We start from the raw sequence: 19,747 nt of genomic DNA, 5'->3' as shown, positions 1-19,747 counted from the left end.
ACTTTATACAAAAAAATGATCTCCTCCCCCCTCAGGGCCGCTGTATTGGCCACTCAAATAGGATAGGTGTGAAATGAAATCAACACTTTTCTGTCAGTTTGCTGTTATGAAAGCAATTCTGCTAGCTAAACCAGCTTTGATCTTGTTAAAATGGGGCAGAATTCTATCCTGTTAAATCCATTTTAAAATTCTTAGTGTTTGTTGTTCCATGGGTGAGAGTTCATAGTATTGAAACAGTTAATTTTAGCTGTATAATGACGATGTTAGACAAAAAGGAAAGTTCAGTTGTAGAAATGTATTGCCCCATTAGGAATGTAACTGATCCATGCTAACTGATCATTGGTATTTCTTAGATGAATCAGAGACTTTAAAATGCAATTAAAAGTCAATTATTTCACTGGGTTATTAGGACATTCAAGTTTTTTGCAATTAATAATACTATGGGTTGTCTTATTGGCAATCATACCACATCTTCATTTTTATATGGAAATTTCATTATCTGACGTCTGATGGGAAAACACTATTGGTGGATTCATTGATATTGGTGGATACCTATTTTCATGGACTCAGAGAACATTTTCAGTTATTTAGGAGAAAACTAAATTGTATTTCAAGCTCCAACAACAACAATTGGTGATTTGTTGGTCACAAATTAAGTTTACTGGCATCACTGTTGAAGCCTAAAATACAATGTTCATTAGGATTTTTGGTATCCCTTTCAGAATCAGGGTGCTCGGGGCTCTTCAAGTTTGTTTTATTTGGCATTTTTGTTTTTTCAACGGGAGTGTCACTGATAAATATTTTGTGGAATAAACACACTACTGTGGTACGGAGTGAAGCCTGCTTTCTTTGAAGTTTTTCTTTTCTTCTTGACAACAATTATCACAGGATACGTGCATCAGTTTTATCACTAAACGATTGCTGAGATCTCAATGACACCTTTCCTAGACCAACAGAATCTGAAACCATCTTTAAAAGAGATTAAGATTTTAGAGTGTTGATTGTTGTATCTAACACATTGTTTCATTATAATTCTACAAATAATTACAGCTTGTCTTACACATTGTACAAATGCTCTTCATTCTGTGAGGTTGTTAGAATCTGCTCTGTCTTAATGAATGTCACCTCACATCGGCAGGGGGTGGTTCAAGGTCATTGGTTTGTCTTGTGAAATATGATGGATTAGAAGTTAAATAGGGAGGTTAGGAGGGTGATGAATGAGGAGGGGAAAATGAGGTTCAGGAAGGGTTATTACTGTTAACCAACTTACCTTGTGAATACTTTATTTTGCGTTTAACCCTTTCTAGCCCATTATGGGCGATTTAATTTTACAATTCTCAAAATTACTGGATGTACTTGAGTTACTCGAGTATTTTTATAAAAAACAGTTGGTTTTAAAACAGTAAATGATTGATTAATGGTTGTTTAAAGTCCTGTGACACATCAGCAATGGTAAGGACAGTTTTAAATGGTATATTGGTATAAATTCATTTTGTTGAAAAGTAAGGGACTTTTGGTACTTAGAAATAATGCAGAGTTTATAAGTGTTGGCCTATTCGTTGAATGTGTGTGTGTACGTGTGTCTACCAATTGGTATAAGATTCCTCATGTAAAATTTAGGTACAATTATTAAGCCTTTATTATCAAGGATTTCCTGAATGCATTCCTGTCCATTGTATAGGTTGCTGCAATCACTGAGTTTTCATTCACTAAGGTATAAATTAGTAGAAAATAGTGTTGCACGTATAAATAAGAAAGATCTTCTAGGACTAATAGCCATCTTATACAAATGCTACATCTATCCAGAGGCGGATTTAGGGGGGCGTGGGCCCCCCCCCCCCCCCCCTTATTGGGAAAAAAAATTGTTGCTTATATAGGGAATCACTGAAGCGGGCCCCCTCTTAGGTCAGTCAGTGGGCCCCCACTTATGAAAATTCCTGGATCCGCCACTGCTATCACAATAAGGTTTGTGACCTAGCTTTCATTACATGACCATATCCAAAGGTGTTTAGTTAAAATTGAATTGAAGGAACTGTGTTTTTATAGCCGAGTCATATGGTATTTTGAACTCCCTGAAAATTGAACCCGGGGTTAAAATACCATGCGGTAAAATGACCTCAATAAACAGTTAACATATTGCAAACTTTATATTTTGGGGCAATTAATTCAAATAAAATGTGTAGATATTTTTGCAATATTTGTAATTCTAAGATGAAGAACTTGTTATGAATGCACTTTATAATGCCTTATATAATTAAGAATTGTTTATTAATCTTCAAAGGAAATTAACATAATCCCAATGTCTACAAGTTGGCGTAGATTGGATCTTTTGTTGTTTTGTACTGCTAACCAGTTCTTTGAAAAATATGGCATTTACATAAATAAGTCAGTTAAAAATTGTGAACTTTATAAAATCTGACCAACATCAAACTTTGGCCTTGTAAATCAGAAGATTGGCAGACAATTAAATTATATTTAATCCTCCAGAAAAGATATAATTTAATCATTTTATCTCATTTTATATGTTTCTCCTTTTGATTTGTCAGAATGCACCAAAAAAGAAATAGAAAATTTTGATTCAGTCAGAGTCAATTCTATGTTTGAATAATTGAGTGGAGACCTTATCGTTTCAAGCCTCATTGAGAGTAAATTAGACAGATTACAATTTTACTAATTTGTTTTATACTGTTCATTGCGATTTCTTCAGTGATTTGCCAAAAATAAAATTGAACGACTTTTAAATTAGGTTTGAATTAATTAAATTCAGTAACCTATTAATTAAAAAATGCTTGCTATTTATTGTTTTGTAAATAAGAATTTGTTTGATGGCATGTGAATTTGCTTATATTTTTTCTTCAGTTGCCAGAATATGTATATCATAAAATAAGCTAATTGTTAGGTTGTTCTGTATAACGAAGAGGTAATAAGAAGGGGACAGGACCTTTTTATGGGACGTTGGGATTGTGTGTTTTTAAGCTTGGAAATTCAGGATTGATCCTTTTGGGATCCGGGAATACAAATTTGGGGATGTCAGGATTTAATTTTTTTTAAATTTGGGACTTCAGATTTCATGTTTTAAACCCAGGATTTCGGGATCAGGGCCCCTCTGATCCCCCTCTATTAAGTTTTACCCTTGTCTGTCAACATACGAATTCAATATGTCTCAAAATTGGTTTCGGTTTCATTGCCTCAACCATTAATGTTATCCTAAACACAATGCTTATTACCACAATACTCAGATCGAGTTTAAATTTAGGTAACGTCTGTTACAGTTCTTGAGTTATGTCCCTTTACAACATTTTATGCAAGCAGGAGCATTATCTGTGTTCCCCATTTAATTATACCCCCGCTTTAAAAAAGGGGGGGAAACTGTTTTACCTCTGTCTGTCCTTCCGTCAGTCAGTCCATCCCTGCCATGAATATTTTTGGTTGCATTTTTCTCAGGAACTACAATACAAGGATTTCTGAATTTTGGTTTCAGGGTTTATCTAAGTCAGCTATACCGTGTGATGCGTTTTCAGATTGATCACTTTACAACTTCCTGTTTACCAAACACTTGTATGATTTTACACATGATAGCCAAGTTGAAAATTTTCGTCACATCTTTCTCAGGAACTACAATACAAGGATTTCTGAAATTTGTTTTCAGGATTTATATAAGTCAACTATACCGTGTGATGCGTTTTCAGATTCATCACTCGACAACTTGCTGTTTACCAAACACTTGCATATTTTTACACTATTAATATTATCCACTTGCGGCGGGGGGGTCTCATCAGTGAGCAGTAGCTCGCAGTTTCACTTGTTATTTTTGGGTTAAGAAATAAATAAATATTAAGATGAACCCTAAAATGTTACAATTACAAATTTGAAAAAAAAAATAGTTGTAAAATTACACAAAGCAAAATATGCACTTCTTAAGGTTTTTTTAATGTGTACATGCCCTAAACATGCATGAAATGTTTTCCACTGGACTTAAAAGAAACAGCAATTAATCTATTGAAAAAATTAACTCAGTGTTTCTGCTTTCCTTTTAATAAATTAAAGAGTGTTACATTAAGCAGTACTTGCCAAACTATGCCAATACTTTATAATTATTTGAAAAAAAACAGTCAGGTTGGTGGTTTTAAAAGATGTTTTAAGAGTTAAATCCAGATTGAAGATTTGAGAATCTTTTTGTAATTAAAAATCATTGTATTATAAATATTTTGAAGACACCCACATGCCTTTTTTCTGACGCTTGAGCAACATATGTTTTTACAAAGCATCTGTGGAAAACAGTGAAAACATATGACTTGGTCAATTAAAACTTATTTTTGTGTGTCAGCTGTTGTAACTGTGAACCTATCATTATAGCTTATAGTATATACCTGTGAACCATTGCTATCATTATAGCTTATAGTAATATTGAGCCAGCATTATACCTGGGAACCATTGCTATCATTATAACTTATATTCTAATGCAATCTGTATGTAACATTGTTTTTCATTGGCTGAAAGTTGCCGTCAAATCCACAGTTGACCAGGCGTAACTAAGGAGGAACAACCATTTTGAAATGATCGAATCAACAAATGTTCGATTACTACTATATAATCGAAAATAAAGCAACACCTACCTCTAATTCGTCGTTTTAATGTTATTTTATCCGAATTTGAAGCGTACATGTAACGTAATAACATCCAGTTTGTAAGTTTTCATTTGTATGACGTCACGTTTATCCATGACGCTTTTGTGCCAAAACATTCATGAAGTTTCACAGATTTTTTTTATTTGTCAAATTTAGACACTTTTCCAAGTTTTATCGTATTATTTCTTTTTGAAATGCATTAGAATCCGAATAACAGTACTGTAGTTGAAGAGTTGCCACCGTCAATTTTGATTTGACGGTGGCAACTCTTCAACTACAGTACTGTTATTCCTTAAGTATATTGAGCCAGCATGATACCTGTGAACCATTGCTATTATTATAGCTTATAGTATATTGAGCCAGCATGATACCTGTGAACCATTGCTATCATTATAGCTTATAGTATATTGAGTCAGCTGTTCCTGTGAACCATTGCTATCATTATAGCTTATAGTATATTGAGTCAGCTGTTAAACCTGTGAACCATTGCTATCATTATAGCTTATAGTATATTGAGTCAGCTGTTAAACCTGTGAACCATTGCTATCATTATAGCTTATAGTATATTGAGTCAGCTGTTAGACCTGTGAACCATTCTAGCATTATAGCTTATAGTATATTGAGCCAGCGTTATACCTGTGAACCATTGCTATCATTATAGCTTATAGTATATTGAGTCAGCTGTTAAACCTGGGAACCATTCTAGCATTATAGCTTATAGTATATTGAGCCAGCATGATACCTGTGAACCATTGCTATCATTATAGCTTATAGTATATTGAGTCAGCTGTTCCTCTGAACCATTGCTATCATTATAGCTTATAGTATATTGAGTCAGCTGTTAAACCTGTGAACCATTGCTATCATTATAGCTTATAGTATATTGAGTCAGCTGTTAAACCTGTGAAACATTGCTATCATTATAGCTTATAGTATATTGAGTCAGCTGTTAGACCTGTGAACCATTGCTATCATTATAGCTTATAGTATATTGAGTCAGCTGTTAAACCTGGGAACCATTGCTATCATTATAGCTTATAGTATATTGAGCCAGCATGATACCTGTGAACCATTGCTATCATTATAACTTATAGTATATTGAGCCAGAATGATACCTGTGAACCATTTCTATCATTATAGCTTATAGTATATTGAGCCAGCATGCTCTTCCTTTGTTGAATCCAGATATGAGTTGAGTTTTTATTTGTTAAATAATTGCTCCTATGCTCAATTTAGGCATTTAAGTGGTCAATTTTTAACACACAAAGTGTGTTTTACTGCAATCCCTTCATCCACACTCAATTTAGGCATTAGACCGTTGGTTTTTCTGTTTGAAAGGTTTTACACTAGTAATTTTGGGGCCCTTTAAAGTTTGTTGTTCGGTGTGAGCCAAGGCTCTGTGTTGAAGGCTGTACATTGACCTATAATGGTTTACTTTTTTTAAAATTGTTATTTGGAAGAAGAGTTGTCTCATTGGCACTCACACCACATCTTCCTATATATATCTATATTAATGGTCAGTTTTTACAACACAAAGAGAGTGTTTTACTGCAGTCCCTTCGTCTTTCAATTTATCTGTCTGAAACTTTTGCAACATGAAGCTCAGATTCTGAATAAAGGAATGATTGATATAATTTGTAAGATGACTTTTTATCCATAACTACCATATAGCCATATATTTTCTTTGGTATAATTTATCCAAGAATATATATGAAATTTACTAAATTTACCCCCCCCCCCCCCCCCCCCCCCCCCCCCCCCCAGCTAATATCTAGAAGAACAATTGTTAGAACGTTTAAGAAGTGATTTATTAAAGATAAAATATTTGCAAGACCATTCCTGTTTAAATAAAATATGATATCTTAAAACTGGAAATATTGATTATGAAAGTTATAGAATATTTCATTAGAAAAAAAAGATGGAACACTTTTTAAAACATAATATGGCCAAAGGGAGGTAATTCATATTTCACTTTCATATACGTAATCTTCACACATGTTTCTTGTTAGAAAGGAGATTTTGAACAAATTTCTATTGAAATCCAGTTGTTTAAAGTTTCTCTTCTCTATAAACCTCTAGTTATTATAATGAAATTCTTTGTAGTGGGGAACTCTACTGCTTTATGTTTTCAATTTAAAGATTTGAAGAGTGGGTAAATAGATTGTAACTTAATTATATCTCTTTCATCCTGGTAGTTTCTAAGAGTGTTTGAAGTGGAGTGAATATTAAACAAACAAAAAGAGTGTACACCCATTTAAGCATTGTGATTAATTCTTAGTGCCAAAGAGCAGACCATAACTTATAATGCTTGCAAATTATACTGAAAGTTTCCGTAACAATTATTTGTGGTTTAATTGAAAGTTGCTATTTTAATAGTATCCATCAAAAGCATTTCATATGATGCAATAGAGGTATTGACACTTGTACGCAAATTTGTCAGCCATTACATAACATCACACAGGTTCCCATAAACTTTGACTTCATAATTCAAAATATTTGACGTCACAACTAAAAGTGATTGTTGCTTCACGTCAAAATATTATTCGGAGGTGATATAAGGTCATTTGGAGGCAAAATACAGCTAAATACCAAAAGTGTAAATACGTTTATTGAAAATCAAGTTAATGGGGATAATAGAAATAAAATATGTCATTGTTGAAAGCCATATTGCTTATCTTCGTCACTTGAACTCTTATGGATAGTTTTTTTATTGTCAATCATACCATATATCTGCTTATTTTTATGTGACAACAAGCCAATACATTATACAATACAAGTACATCAAAGTTGAACATCTAAAGTCATAGAACAGTATAAATGAGGAAAAGGCACTCACTGTGTAGGACAAGCTTTTAAAAATCACTTTAAGATAACGTAGATTAATGCAGTGAATAAAATCAGCACTGGATAATAATAGATCTAACTTTATTGTGATAATATAGGGGGGGGAAAGAACACACTGTAGCACAGATCGCATTTAGGTGGTACCCAACACTTTCACTAAAATTAATTTGGCTTATTTAATTTTCATAAAATTTTAACAAAGTACCCTTTGACAAGCATGTAAAAATTTCTAAAAAATTTCACCAACCTTTTGTCTCAAAAAATACACTGGTTATATAGCAGTTTGACATACACTTATTTTGATCATTGAGAAGCTTAATAATATTCCCTTAAGACACAACGTAATTAAAACGTTTAGCTGAATTTACATAGTTATCTCCCTTTAGTGTTAGGTACCACCTTAAGTTTTTTCCTAGTCCTTTTGTACCTCTATATGTCAGTAAACTCAAAATTGATTTCTATTCTATTACTTTAGTTTAAATCAACCAAATATTAAACTTAAAGTATACAGAATTCGTATTATCACAAGCATACCTATAGCCAGGGGGGTTCGGACGAACCCTCCCTTGAAAACAAATGAGCACTGTTAAAGTCAATGTTCTGTTCGAATTGTGACTGTTAAAGTCGAGTTTGTGAGTCCAACAAACCCCCCCTTGGAAATTCCTGGCTAGGGGCCTGACAAAACTCAGATTATTATGAATACTGTTCTTGAGTTATGTCCCTTTAGAATTATATATGCAAGCAGGGTGCATCATATGTATCACATTACACATTTCTTGTACAATCACATGATAAATTTTAAGCTAAACTTTTTTTTTATTTTCAGGGCGGTAATGCCTTATCTGTTACTAAATCAGGACCAGCCTCTGGAGGAGCACCACCACCACCGGGTGCCCCACTCCCACCACCTCCACCACCCCCACCAGCTCCTACTCCTGAGTCAGGGGATAATAACGGAGGAGATGACAACCGAGCACAGCTGTTTGAAAGTCTTCAGAAGGGAACTGATATTACAAAAGGTTAGAATATATAAGGAAAAGCTAGAGTTACCTCCCTTAATGACAAAAAATAAACCCAAACCACAAGTTGCAAAACCAGAACAGTAATGGCCAAACTGAAAAAAAGGAAATAAAGACACTAAAAATCTATTTCAACAGTAGTGCTTTAGAAATGATTGCAGGAGTCCTCTCACATCTTAAGACTCCAGCTACATGTCACTAGACATAGGAAAATTTAGTTAAGCTTTTAATTAGATAGTTTTGAGTAAATCAATGACACAGTAGCCATACTACACTAAAAAAAGACATTAAAGGGATGTGGTAATCAAAATTATGAAAATTTTACACAAAAATATAACTCTAATTTATGGTACTAAGTGTACTGCAGACACAAAATACGTCGGACCGTTGGACAAATCTGGTGAATAATGGATCGGTCTGGTAAAATTTTGTTGAATTCTGGTTTGAATGTCCGGTGGGTTTTTTTCATGGAACATTCGTGCAAAATAGCCAAACGATCTCAAATTCATCTTTATTATTCATCACAGCGATGTTTATTTTGTTTAACCGCTAGCTTTATGCCGAAAATCGCCAACCAGTAATGTGATAATCCGGGTAAAAACATATCTGACTATCAAAAACAACAATAGCTGCCATCATTGGCACAACCGGAAATGTAAATAAAACGGTTAAAACCTGATCAGATTCTGGGAACTGATAAGGATAATTCCGGGTTTGCCAATTAAATACAATAAATGAATAAAAATCCAAGCAGATCACGAAATTCAGCTATGAAATATAAACACTAGAATTTAAAACCAAAAGATATATGAAAAAGAAAGAAGAAACAGGGAATAATATTTTATACAGAAACTCTAAATTTTGTTTAGTTCACAAATATTGTCAAAATCCAATAAAACATTATAAAATGGGACATTACTCTTCACTGAAATGCATTCAAGCAATTATGCACAACTTTCATAACAATATACCCTCTTGTTACATCATTTTGTTTTTGTGCATTTTGGGGAGGAGTAGGGCACAATAAAGTCATATGTTTGGTGTTTTTTTTTCCGGATAATATACAATTAGATGTAAAAAAAAAAATGGTTTGGTAAAATTTCATTCGGTCTGGTAAAGCTTTATTAAGGATGCTTACCAGACCGAAGTCCTGTCAAAATAAAATTCATTCGTGTAGTCTTGTACTGTACCATCTAACGACTACTAGATCTACTCCTTAAATGGTAATAATTGAAGCATGTGATTGAATTCACATTAATATTGATCATTGTGCATTGTACATTCAATATTAAAATAGGAACAAAATGCATTAGATTGATATTTACTATTCTAACAAAAATGGGGGCCTCAGTGACCGGGTGGTCTAAGACAGTGATATTGTTTGCCTTAAATTAGTGGAGAATAAAGGATTTTTTCCCTGGAGAAGAATCCCCCCCCCCCCCAAAAAAAAAAAATGACTTAAATTTATTCCCAAAAAGACTATTTTTTCCCCAAACAGTGCTATCTCAGTAGAAATTGTGCATGAATACAAACTGAAAAACACTCATTTAAACATTTTTCATGACTATATTTGCAGATTTGAGGGTCTATTTATGTATCTTCACTGACAAAATGAGGTCTTAGTTTAAAGCAGGGTTTGACTCTTGAAAATGGCTCTGTAAATTGAAGTTTCAGTCAAATTCATGGTTAATTTTAAATTTCCCAATTTGATGAAAATGACGCATATTTTCCCAATAAAAAGGGTAGAGGTAGTTTTGAAAAAAGCCAACAATATCACTATAAGAAGTTACTACTGTTATCACTAGCCAGTCAACACTAAGGTTGAGAATTTGAACCCTGCTTGTGCAGGTGCACTCGACTCTTATCTTAATTGACTAGGATTGTCAGTTTTCCTTTTCAAAGGTCAGTGGTTTTCTCTGGGCATAGTAGCTTCGTCCACCAAAAAAAACTGGCAGTTGTGAAATAGTCAAAAAGCAGTGCTAAAAAGTGGTGTTAAAACACAAAAAATCAAATCAAGCTAACAAAAATGTGACCAGCAGATATATCTATTTCAGGATTGAAGAAAGTTACTGATGACATGAAAACCCACAAGAACCCCAAACTTCGTGAAGGACCAGTCCCATACAAGGCCACACAACAAGGTCCAAAGCCTTACTCTAAACCAACAGCACCAGTTACAGCAGTCAAACCAGTCGCCAAGCCTGTGGCAGCTGATAAACCACCGGTGTTTGAATTACAGAATAAAAAATGGGCTGTTGTAAGTAACTCAATTCTGATATCATATAGTACGCAGTGTTCTCCCCAGGATTTTTGATAGCACCAGGGTAATGGGTGCACCTAAGTTAAGCAACGTTGAGCACGGTCAGTACTTGGTTGGGTGACTGCCTGGTGTAGACATAGAAGAGAAAAACAACCGTGCTAGGGCTGTATAGCTAGTCAAGTTTGTTAAAAACTTCCATTTGTTTTTATAGAAGGATCCCTGTAACTTCACAGACAGATTGCACATTTATAACAACAGTAAAACAGTATATTTTTTTTAATTTTTACAAATTTAAAATATTTTTTATGTCTCAAAATTGATATCTTTTCACTAACTAACAAATGTATTGAATCAGATAATCAATTCTTATTACAACAAAACTAAGATCAAGTTCAAATTTGAGTACTGTCACTTGAACCGTTCTCAAGTTTTGTCCCTTTATATTAAAGATTATATACACCCTGTACACATTTATTTTAATCATCATATTTCTTATTTCAGGAATACCAAAAAGGAAACAAAAACATTGTTATAGATAATACAGAGTTAAAACAGACAGTTTATGCCTTTAAATGTACCGATAGTACAATCATAGTCAAAGGAAAAGTCAACTCTATTATCTTAGGTAAGTAAAGGTCATCTCTATTATCCTAGGCACAAAAAAAGTCAACTCTATCATCTTAGGATAGCAAAGGCCAAATTTGAAAATCAAAATTATCAACTACTGGCCTTGAAGGCATAAAACTTTGCTTAGTGCTCGGAGCACAAAAATCATGCTCAAAACATGAAATGCAACAATTTGATTGTTTGATTTTCGAGTCTTGAGTACAAAAATCATGCTCGAAAGTTTTATGACCTTGAGGCCAGGTCACTGTAAAGCTTTTAACAATGAGCAAAACCCATAACATATAGTCAGCTATAAAATGCCCCAAAATAAGAAATTTCAACCAATTCAAACAAGAAAACTATCAGTGATACAATGAACTAAAAACAAATATGATGTCAACACCAGCAACAACAAACATGTCTGTACTTCTTTCAATTAAACTGTTTTAAGATCCTTTTTGGTATCTACTTATTTTTTCAATATATTAAACAAATTTAGGACTAAATGAACCTGTTTAAGTTTCAGCAAAACCAAAGATAGCAATTGAACCCGTCTATGTAATTTTTCAAAAACTAAAACTAAAAAAAATATCACATTTCTTTTATTACAGAATAATAATTTATTTTCATCAATAACAATTTTCTGGATTGAGATAGAATTTAGATATTGTGAATATTTAGTTTTGTGGTTATGACAAAATCTGTATACAGGCCTATAGAAAAAAAATTATTCGTTGAACAGTTAATTTTGTGGTTCACCTGTACCCATGAAATTTACTAAATTTGGTATCAGACGAGTAATAATGAACCCACAGCACTTCACAGAGGACAATCACATTAAATATTTTAAATAATTAATTATTTATTTTAACAGATAGCTGTAAAAAAGTAGGAATAGCTTTTGATGATGTTTTATCCTCATTAGAATTTGTCAACTGTCAGAGTGTTAAAGGACAGGTAAGAGTTATCTTTCTTACATCGCTTTTGCTGTATATAATCTCCTATTCAGTTACAATTCTGGGATTTTATTGGTCAGTATGATGCTAAAGTTATTTTATAGACAATATAAACAGTGATATTGTTTGCCTTAAATAAGTGGAGAATAAAGGCTTTTGCCCTTCGAGAAGAATCCCAATTTGGAAAAAAAATGGCTTAACATTATTCCCAAAAAGAGCAGTCTCAGTAGTAATTGTGCATGAATTCAAACTGAAAAATACTCATTTATACATTTTCATGCCTAAAATGACTATATGTGCAGATGTGAGGGTCTATCTTTGTGTCATTACTGACAAAAAGGAGTCTCATTCCAAAGCAGGGTTTGACTCTTCAAAGGGGGTCTGTAAATTAAAGTTTCAGTCAAATTTATGGTTTATTTTAAATTTCCCAATTTGATGAAAATGAAGCATATTTTCCCAATAAAAAAGGGTAGAGGTAGTTTTGAAAAAACGCTGACAATATCACTGATAAAAGACTGGGTTTATTGTTGAAGACTGCATATTGATGGTTATTAGGTTCATGTGTTATTAGATGCTGCATTGTTTGTTTCTATCAAGACATCTTTTATTCAGTGTCTATCATTCATGTACAAAACAATAAAGGAAAAAACAAAGATGATAAACAGCAACAAAATACAAACATGGAATTACAGGCTCCTGACTTTACACAGCAACACATAGTATATGTTGGAGTTGTGGGCGCCAAACCTCTCCTTGAATGTTCTTTCCTGACAACAATACAAAAGTGAAAAGGAAAACAACTAAAAAGCTGGAAATTTTCATCCCTCAAACAAAAAAGTTAAATAAACTTAGTATGTCTCTGACAAATAAAAATGTTTTTCCAATGTTAACATTTAACAGTAGTATGGAAAATTTTGGCAACTATTCTGTTATTACATAAAATGTTTTCGGCGGGTAAGTGAAGGTAAATAATCTTGGACCAGAATTGTTCAATAGTTCTGCAGAAAAATTATGACAATGAGCGTTTGCAATATTTACATATTTGTATATTTTTCAGGTTCAAGGAACTATGCCAACGGTCTCTATAGATAAAACTGATGGATGCATGATATACTTAAGTAAAGATTCACTCAACTGTGAAATTATAACATCAAAATCCTCTGAAATGAATATATTGGTTCCTAAGGATGATGGAGACTTTGTAAGTTGACACTTTCAAAATCTATGAACCAACTAATTTTTGGGTTCGATTTATTTTTTTGACTTTCACAAGGAGAGAATTATCCCTAATGTAAATTGTCATGAATATGTAAAACTTGGATTTTTCCCTTAATCAACTAATGCAAGTAAATTTCAGAATCGCAAAACGAAATTGTGGCGAAATGGGCTAAACATGAAAATAATTTGGTATACAGTAGTTCTGTATTAAAATAAGGAAATGTGGTATGATTGCCAATGAGATAACAATCCACCAAAATTCAAATGAAGTGGATGTTAGTAATTATAGGCAACCATATGGCATTCAACAATGAGAAAAACCCATACCATATAGTTCGGTCTAAAAAGCCTTTGTTGGTTTAAGATTAATTACCTTATCGATAACTCTATTTGATATAAACAGAATTTATGTTGTTTAAAAGAACTTTTGTGTTTATACTTGTACAACCAATGTCTTGACAACTCCCATCGCTGTATAATGGGAGACAAAGTTAAATTATTGTATTTAATAAAGTTTATTTCACATGCAAAATTATAAGTTTTGATTTGACAGGTAAATCACAATATTTGTCTGGAACCAATATTACCCCTATTACAGTAATAGATCAAGATCGTCCATAACACTGCAGGGAGATAACTCTTTAAAATGCAGTTGAATGTTTTAAGGTGGTACCCAACACTTTCACTTAAATTAATTTGGCTTGTTTAATTTTCATAAAATTTTGACAAAAGTATTTACTTTGACCCTAAAACAAGTATATAAAAATTTCAAAAATTTTGAACCAACCATTTTGTTAGAAAAATTACACTGGTTATATAGAAGTTTGACAAACAACAGTTTTGATCATTGAGAAGCTTAAATATTTCCTCTAAAACACAATGTAATTAAAACGTTGAGCTGATTTTACAGAGTTATCTCCCTGTAGTGTTGGTTACCACCTTAATCATGTTTTATTGTTAATCCCAACTAATCTTTAAAAGAGAGGCGCAAGATATCTAAATGATACTCAACTTGTAAGAAAAGAAACTGACATATACCATGGGGAAAAAACAACAACAAAAACGACAAACAAACAGTTTTGTTAAATTTGAAAAAAATAAAATAAGTAAAATGTCAATAATACCAAATTTTTTTCATGATTTGAAATGAAAATTTCTAATTAACAAATGGCAAAATCAAAAGCTCAAAAACATTAAACGAATGGAAAAATACTCTTATATTCCTGACCTAAAACAGGCATTTCCTTATGTAACAAATAATTGATTAAACCTGGTTTTATAGCTAGCCAAACCTTCCACTTGTATGACATCTGCATTAAATTCTATTATATTAAATGATTTTATTTTGTTTTACAGACTGAATTTCCATTACCTGAACAGTTCAAGACAATATATAACGGCAAGAAGTTTGTCACTAATTGTACCGACAGCATTTAATCAGGAAGTGCCACAAAAGGGGAGACAACTCATATCAGGCCATTCCAATCACTTTATTTTCTGACATCAGAGCTACGATATAATTTCTGCTCAATGAAAGTATTATTATTTTTACTTTGTACATTTATAAAAAAAAAAAAAGACAAATGTTTCATAACACACAATTGATATTTTTGTGATGTTAGTTTCTGTCTCGTCTATGCAACAAAAAGATTTAGGAAGAATGAACTATTTATAAATAATTAATATAAAATATTAAAAATAGATTGATTAAAATGATATTGAATATAAATGATATTTATGGTGTTATATACTGCAAAAATTATAAAGAGGGTACACAAAAATCGCACTGATGAATTTAGAAAAAATGCATTCTGATACGTTTTCTGAAAGAATTTCTGTTTATCACATTATATTAGAAAAAAAATAGCACTATGCCAGTTTTAAAATTTGGCATAGATCATATTTTTGGTTGAGCAGAACATGAACTTATTTGCTTGCATATATTTTCATTTAGTGTATTAAAAATAACTTATATTTATTCATTTTGGGCTAAATGTTCATTTATGATATTATAAATTGTTAATAATAAACTTATCTCATTTGTATAATTTTGTTATCTTCATGATTGTTTTTTAAGTGACATGTTTTCATTGAGTGACATTAGTTTTTGTATAGCAACGGGAAACATTTGATGGTGCTAGTATCTTTGTAATAGATATAAACAGTTTGTCCAATAGAAATTCAATTCATTTTGTCATATTTTCTTAGGGATAGCATTTTATGTTAAACAGCAGTTTTATACATGAAAATTTAAATTACAGATAAAAGGCATATTTTGTTTTTAAACATTTGTGGATTTATATTTTTTTTAAATATGAAATAAAAAGATTACGCTATAGTTTTATTTAAAAAGAATTTATTCAAACATCTCCACTGCTTGTCTAAAGTCACAACAAAAAACTGAAATTGAGTGTTTTTTTTAAACTTTTTTTTTTTTAATTCTAATGTCAAACAAAGAAATGCATTGCTTGATCTCTATTAATAGCTTACATATTTGACAAAAATAGCCAAACGAACAAGTCATATTATAACACTTTTATGTATATTTCACCTGAAGATAATTTTATATGATTCAGTAGACTGTGCAATATAAAAGTGCTATCTGAATAAAAATTATAAATGTATTGTGCTGTTTTATTTTCATCATCTCTATTTTTGATTCAACTTGTTTGTCCCTCCATTCTTCCACCACCTAATATATCACACTTATGTTAGAAACAATGGAACACTATATTTTGTTCAGCAGCATTTGTGAAGTATTTATCAATAGTGTGGCAAAAGAAACCAGACAACATTCAAACTCATGTCCAAAATAAACAGACAATGCCATGGCTGAAAAAGACAAAAAAAACAATAGACAAAAAGTACTACACAAAATACAACAATGTAAACTAAAGGCTGAGCAAGACAATTCCACCATAACCTGGGGGTAATCTCATGTCCTTCAGAAGAAAGTAAAATCACAAAAATACTGAACAACAAAATCAAATGCTCTTTCTTACACATCAGACAAATGGAAAACAACTGCCATGTTCCTGACTTGGTGCAACCATTTTTTTATGTAGAAAATAATGGATTAAACCTAGTTTTATATCTAGCTAAATCTCTCACTTGCTTGTATGGCAGTTGCATAAAATTACATTATATTTACAATGATGGGTGAACAAAACAATAATAGTTAAACATGTCAAAAACTAGGGTACACCTGTCCGGATTGTGTTATAAACTTAATCACTTTAAAAACACACCAACATGCTACAAAGAAACACAAAATGGCATTTTGCAAAGCACATGGGCATAATGAAAGAAAAGACCGATTCAAATTTAAAAGACACAAATTTTATAATTGCACAAATAGATCTAAACAATAAAAGTAATACCGTAACATGTTATTAAGATGATAAATGTCAGTTACACATACATGTATATGAGTGAAGAAGAGAGGTGAAATATTCCAGAGGGACACTCAAACTCATAAATCGAAAAATAAACTAACAAGGGTAAAAAAGAAAATATGTGGCACAAATTCAGTAATGAATCTTATTTTGGTAGGTCATATTCGTGAAAAGGGAACAGGATTGTAGTTACAACATAAGGAATATATTCAATATTATCGGTTACAAGTCAAATCGGCACCCATAGAAAAAGTCAAATCTGTGAAACTGATTTTTCCATAATGGTCAAACAACTAGTGATGGCATCTGTTTTTACAAAGAGATGTTATCAACTCTTGTTTAAACAGCTTCCTTGTGAGCATCAGCCCTCCATCGAGGAAATCATGATATGCTATACAAGCCTGGGAATACCGTAGAAATTGGGAGATATATAAAGAAGGTCATACTTGGCACTGACATCCATTACCATTATCTATATACATGTACAAAGTATGAAGAATCCCGGTCTTCCACCCTTCTAGAATATAAAGCTTTTAAGAAGTGTACTTATGCCACCGCTAGATCACTATCCCCATGTCAAACTTTCTGCGACAAAGGTTTCAGGCTCAACAAAATACTGTTAAGAAAATAAAAGTTCATTCCCAAAAGGGTTCAATGTGACATCTGTAGGTAATGGATGTCAGTTGCATATCATTATTTTGTTTCACTGACGGAGATCTATACTACTACTGTACTTCCAATCTTTGAAAAACTAGTTTCCTGCTGGATATCCAATAAATTAAAAGTTGTCCATACGTTACTGAAAGTTCTACATCTTGTTACACTTGCAGAGTATGAAAACAAATGTATTTTTTATGCCCCATTTAAGTCATTATGTTTTCTTGTAGGCACTGGCTACGGTTACATGGAAATGTAACAATAATAAAAATATTATTGTTACATTGGAGACTAATTGCCGGAATGCAAAGTTGGGTAAGGAACTGATTAATTACGAGTGTAACAATAATTATTGAGGCTACGGTTACATTGCGTTATTGTTACATGAAAAACAGCAATGTACGATGGGACTAGTAATATGTATTAAATAATAAAGGTTGAAAACATTTATTTTATATTTACAATACATACAATTATTACATACAATTTCTTTATTTATATTTATTTACAATGACAGTTTCTACATATCCAATAAGTGGATTTTGGAGCATTTTAAAGTCCGATATTTTTTTTAATAAAACCTCTCCAAACAATATTTGTATATAGGTATATAGATTTAATAAAGGGGGAAAAGTTACCTTTGGTTTAGGCTCCATCTGATTTTTAAACGAAATTACGTCCTCCATGGATACATGTATACAGAAGTTCACAGTTAGCAAACTTTGCCTTTTGATATATCATTTCGTTTGTATAGTTGTATGAAATTTGTGTCTTGTTATTAAATCAGTTTCGTTTCAAACCAATCCAAAGTTTTAAATTTTTCACCAAAAACTAAGTTGGTAATGAATCTCTTCATCCTTTGTTCAAAGTAAAATGACAGTTATGAGAGTAGGTGTGCAGTTAAATACTGAGAAAAGGACACTTTTCTCAGCCCGACCCGGTTCCCAACAACAAACCATTGAACTATAATTTTCGCCTATGACACTACTTATCTGAAGTAAAATTGTGTATGGAAATTGGGAATTGAAAGCGACAACAACCCGACTATAGAGCAGACAACAGCCGAAGACCACAATGGGTCTTCAGTGTAGCGAGAAACTCCCGCACCCGAAGGCGTCCTTCAGCAAGCCCCTTAACAAATATGTATACTAGTTCATTGATAATGGACGCTACGCTTAACTCCGAATTATACACAAGAAACTAAAATTAAAAATCATACAAGACTAACAAAGGCCAGAGGCTCCTGACTTTTGGACAGTATCTTAAAGAACATTAAAACCATTAATACGTAAAACTATTCAAACACAATTTGTTGAATAATAATATTTATTATTTGTCATTATTACAAGTATTATTTAGTATATATGAAAGAATTAAGCAACACAACTATAGAAGATTTAAATTTAATAAATCCAGCGTGTATTGCTGTTTTTCATGTAACAATAACGCAATGTAACCGTAGCCTCAACAATTATTGATACATTCATAATTGATCGGTTCCTTACCCAACTTTGCATTCCGGCAATTAGACTCCAATGTAACAATAATATTTTTATTATTGATACATTTCCATGTAACCGTAGCCAGTGTGTATCTTTTTGTTCGTTCGTCTGTTCGTCCGTTCGTTCGTTCATTCGTCTGTTCCGCTTCAGGTTAAAGATTTTGGTCGAGGTAGTTTTTGATGAAGTTGGCATGTTCCCTATGATATTTCAAATTGTTTCAAATTTAATGCCAAATAAGAGATTTTAACCCATTTTTACGGTCCACTGAACATAGAAAATTATAGTGCGGATGCCACATCCGTGTACTTAGGACACATTCTTGTTTTAATTTACACTTTAAACGGAATAAAATCTCTGGCAAAAACAATCGGGGAATTAACAAATGTTACCTTCATTCTTATCGCTGAAGCTATTTACGTAAAAACAAATTAATGTTTACTGTGATTCAAATAACTTACTTCAAATTAAAAATCATAAACTTTGTTAAATAAGCACTTAGACAACGAAAAGTAATTCCCAAAAGGGTAAACAATGTGACATCTGTAGGTAATGGATGTCCGTTACATATCATTATTATGTTTCACTGATGGAAATCAAATCTATACTAATACTTTATTTCCAATCTTTAAAATATAGTTTTCTGCTGGATATCCTATAAATTA

The 19,747-nt window shown here is 32.2% G+C and overlaps 1 protein-coding gene across 4 annotated transcripts in view; it reads left to right on the top strand.

The window, feature by feature from the left end:
• LOC134691387 (adenylyl cyclase-associated protein 1-like) overlaps positions 1-16,155 on the top strand; it is a 63,500-nt gene extending 47,345 nt beyond the window's left edge. For all 4 annotated transcript variants that reach the window (XM_063551904.1, XM_063551902.1, XM_063551906.1 and 1 more), the window contains 6 exons: positions 8,299-8,491; positions 10,546-10,748; positions 11,253-11,376; positions 12,232-12,314; positions 13,371-13,514; positions 14,888-16,155. In XM_063551904.1, coding sequence (XP_063407974.1) covers positions 8,299-8,491; positions 10,546-10,748; positions 11,253-11,376; positions 12,232-12,314; positions 13,371-13,514; positions 14,888-14,968 — 828 coding nt within the window. In that variant the 3' untranslated portion in view covers positions 14,969-16,155. The remainder of the gene's footprint in view (positions 1-8,298; positions 8,492-10,545; positions 10,749-11,252; positions 11,377-12,231; positions 12,315-13,370; positions 13,515-14,887) is intronic.
• Positions 16,156-19,747: the final 3,592 nt, after the last annotated feature.

This window comes from Mytilus trossulus, chromosome 11, assembly GCF_036588685.1.
Source record: "Mytilus trossulus isolate FHL-02 chromosome 11, PNRI_Mtr1.1.1.hap1, whole genome shotgun sequence".
Classification (NCBI taxonomy): Eukaryota; Metazoa; Mollusca; class Bivalvia; order Mytilida; family Mytilidae; genus Mytilus; species Mytilus trossulus.
The sequence above is the reverse complement of the archived record's forward strand: the minus strand, read 5'-3'. Positions and strand labels throughout refer to the sequence as shown.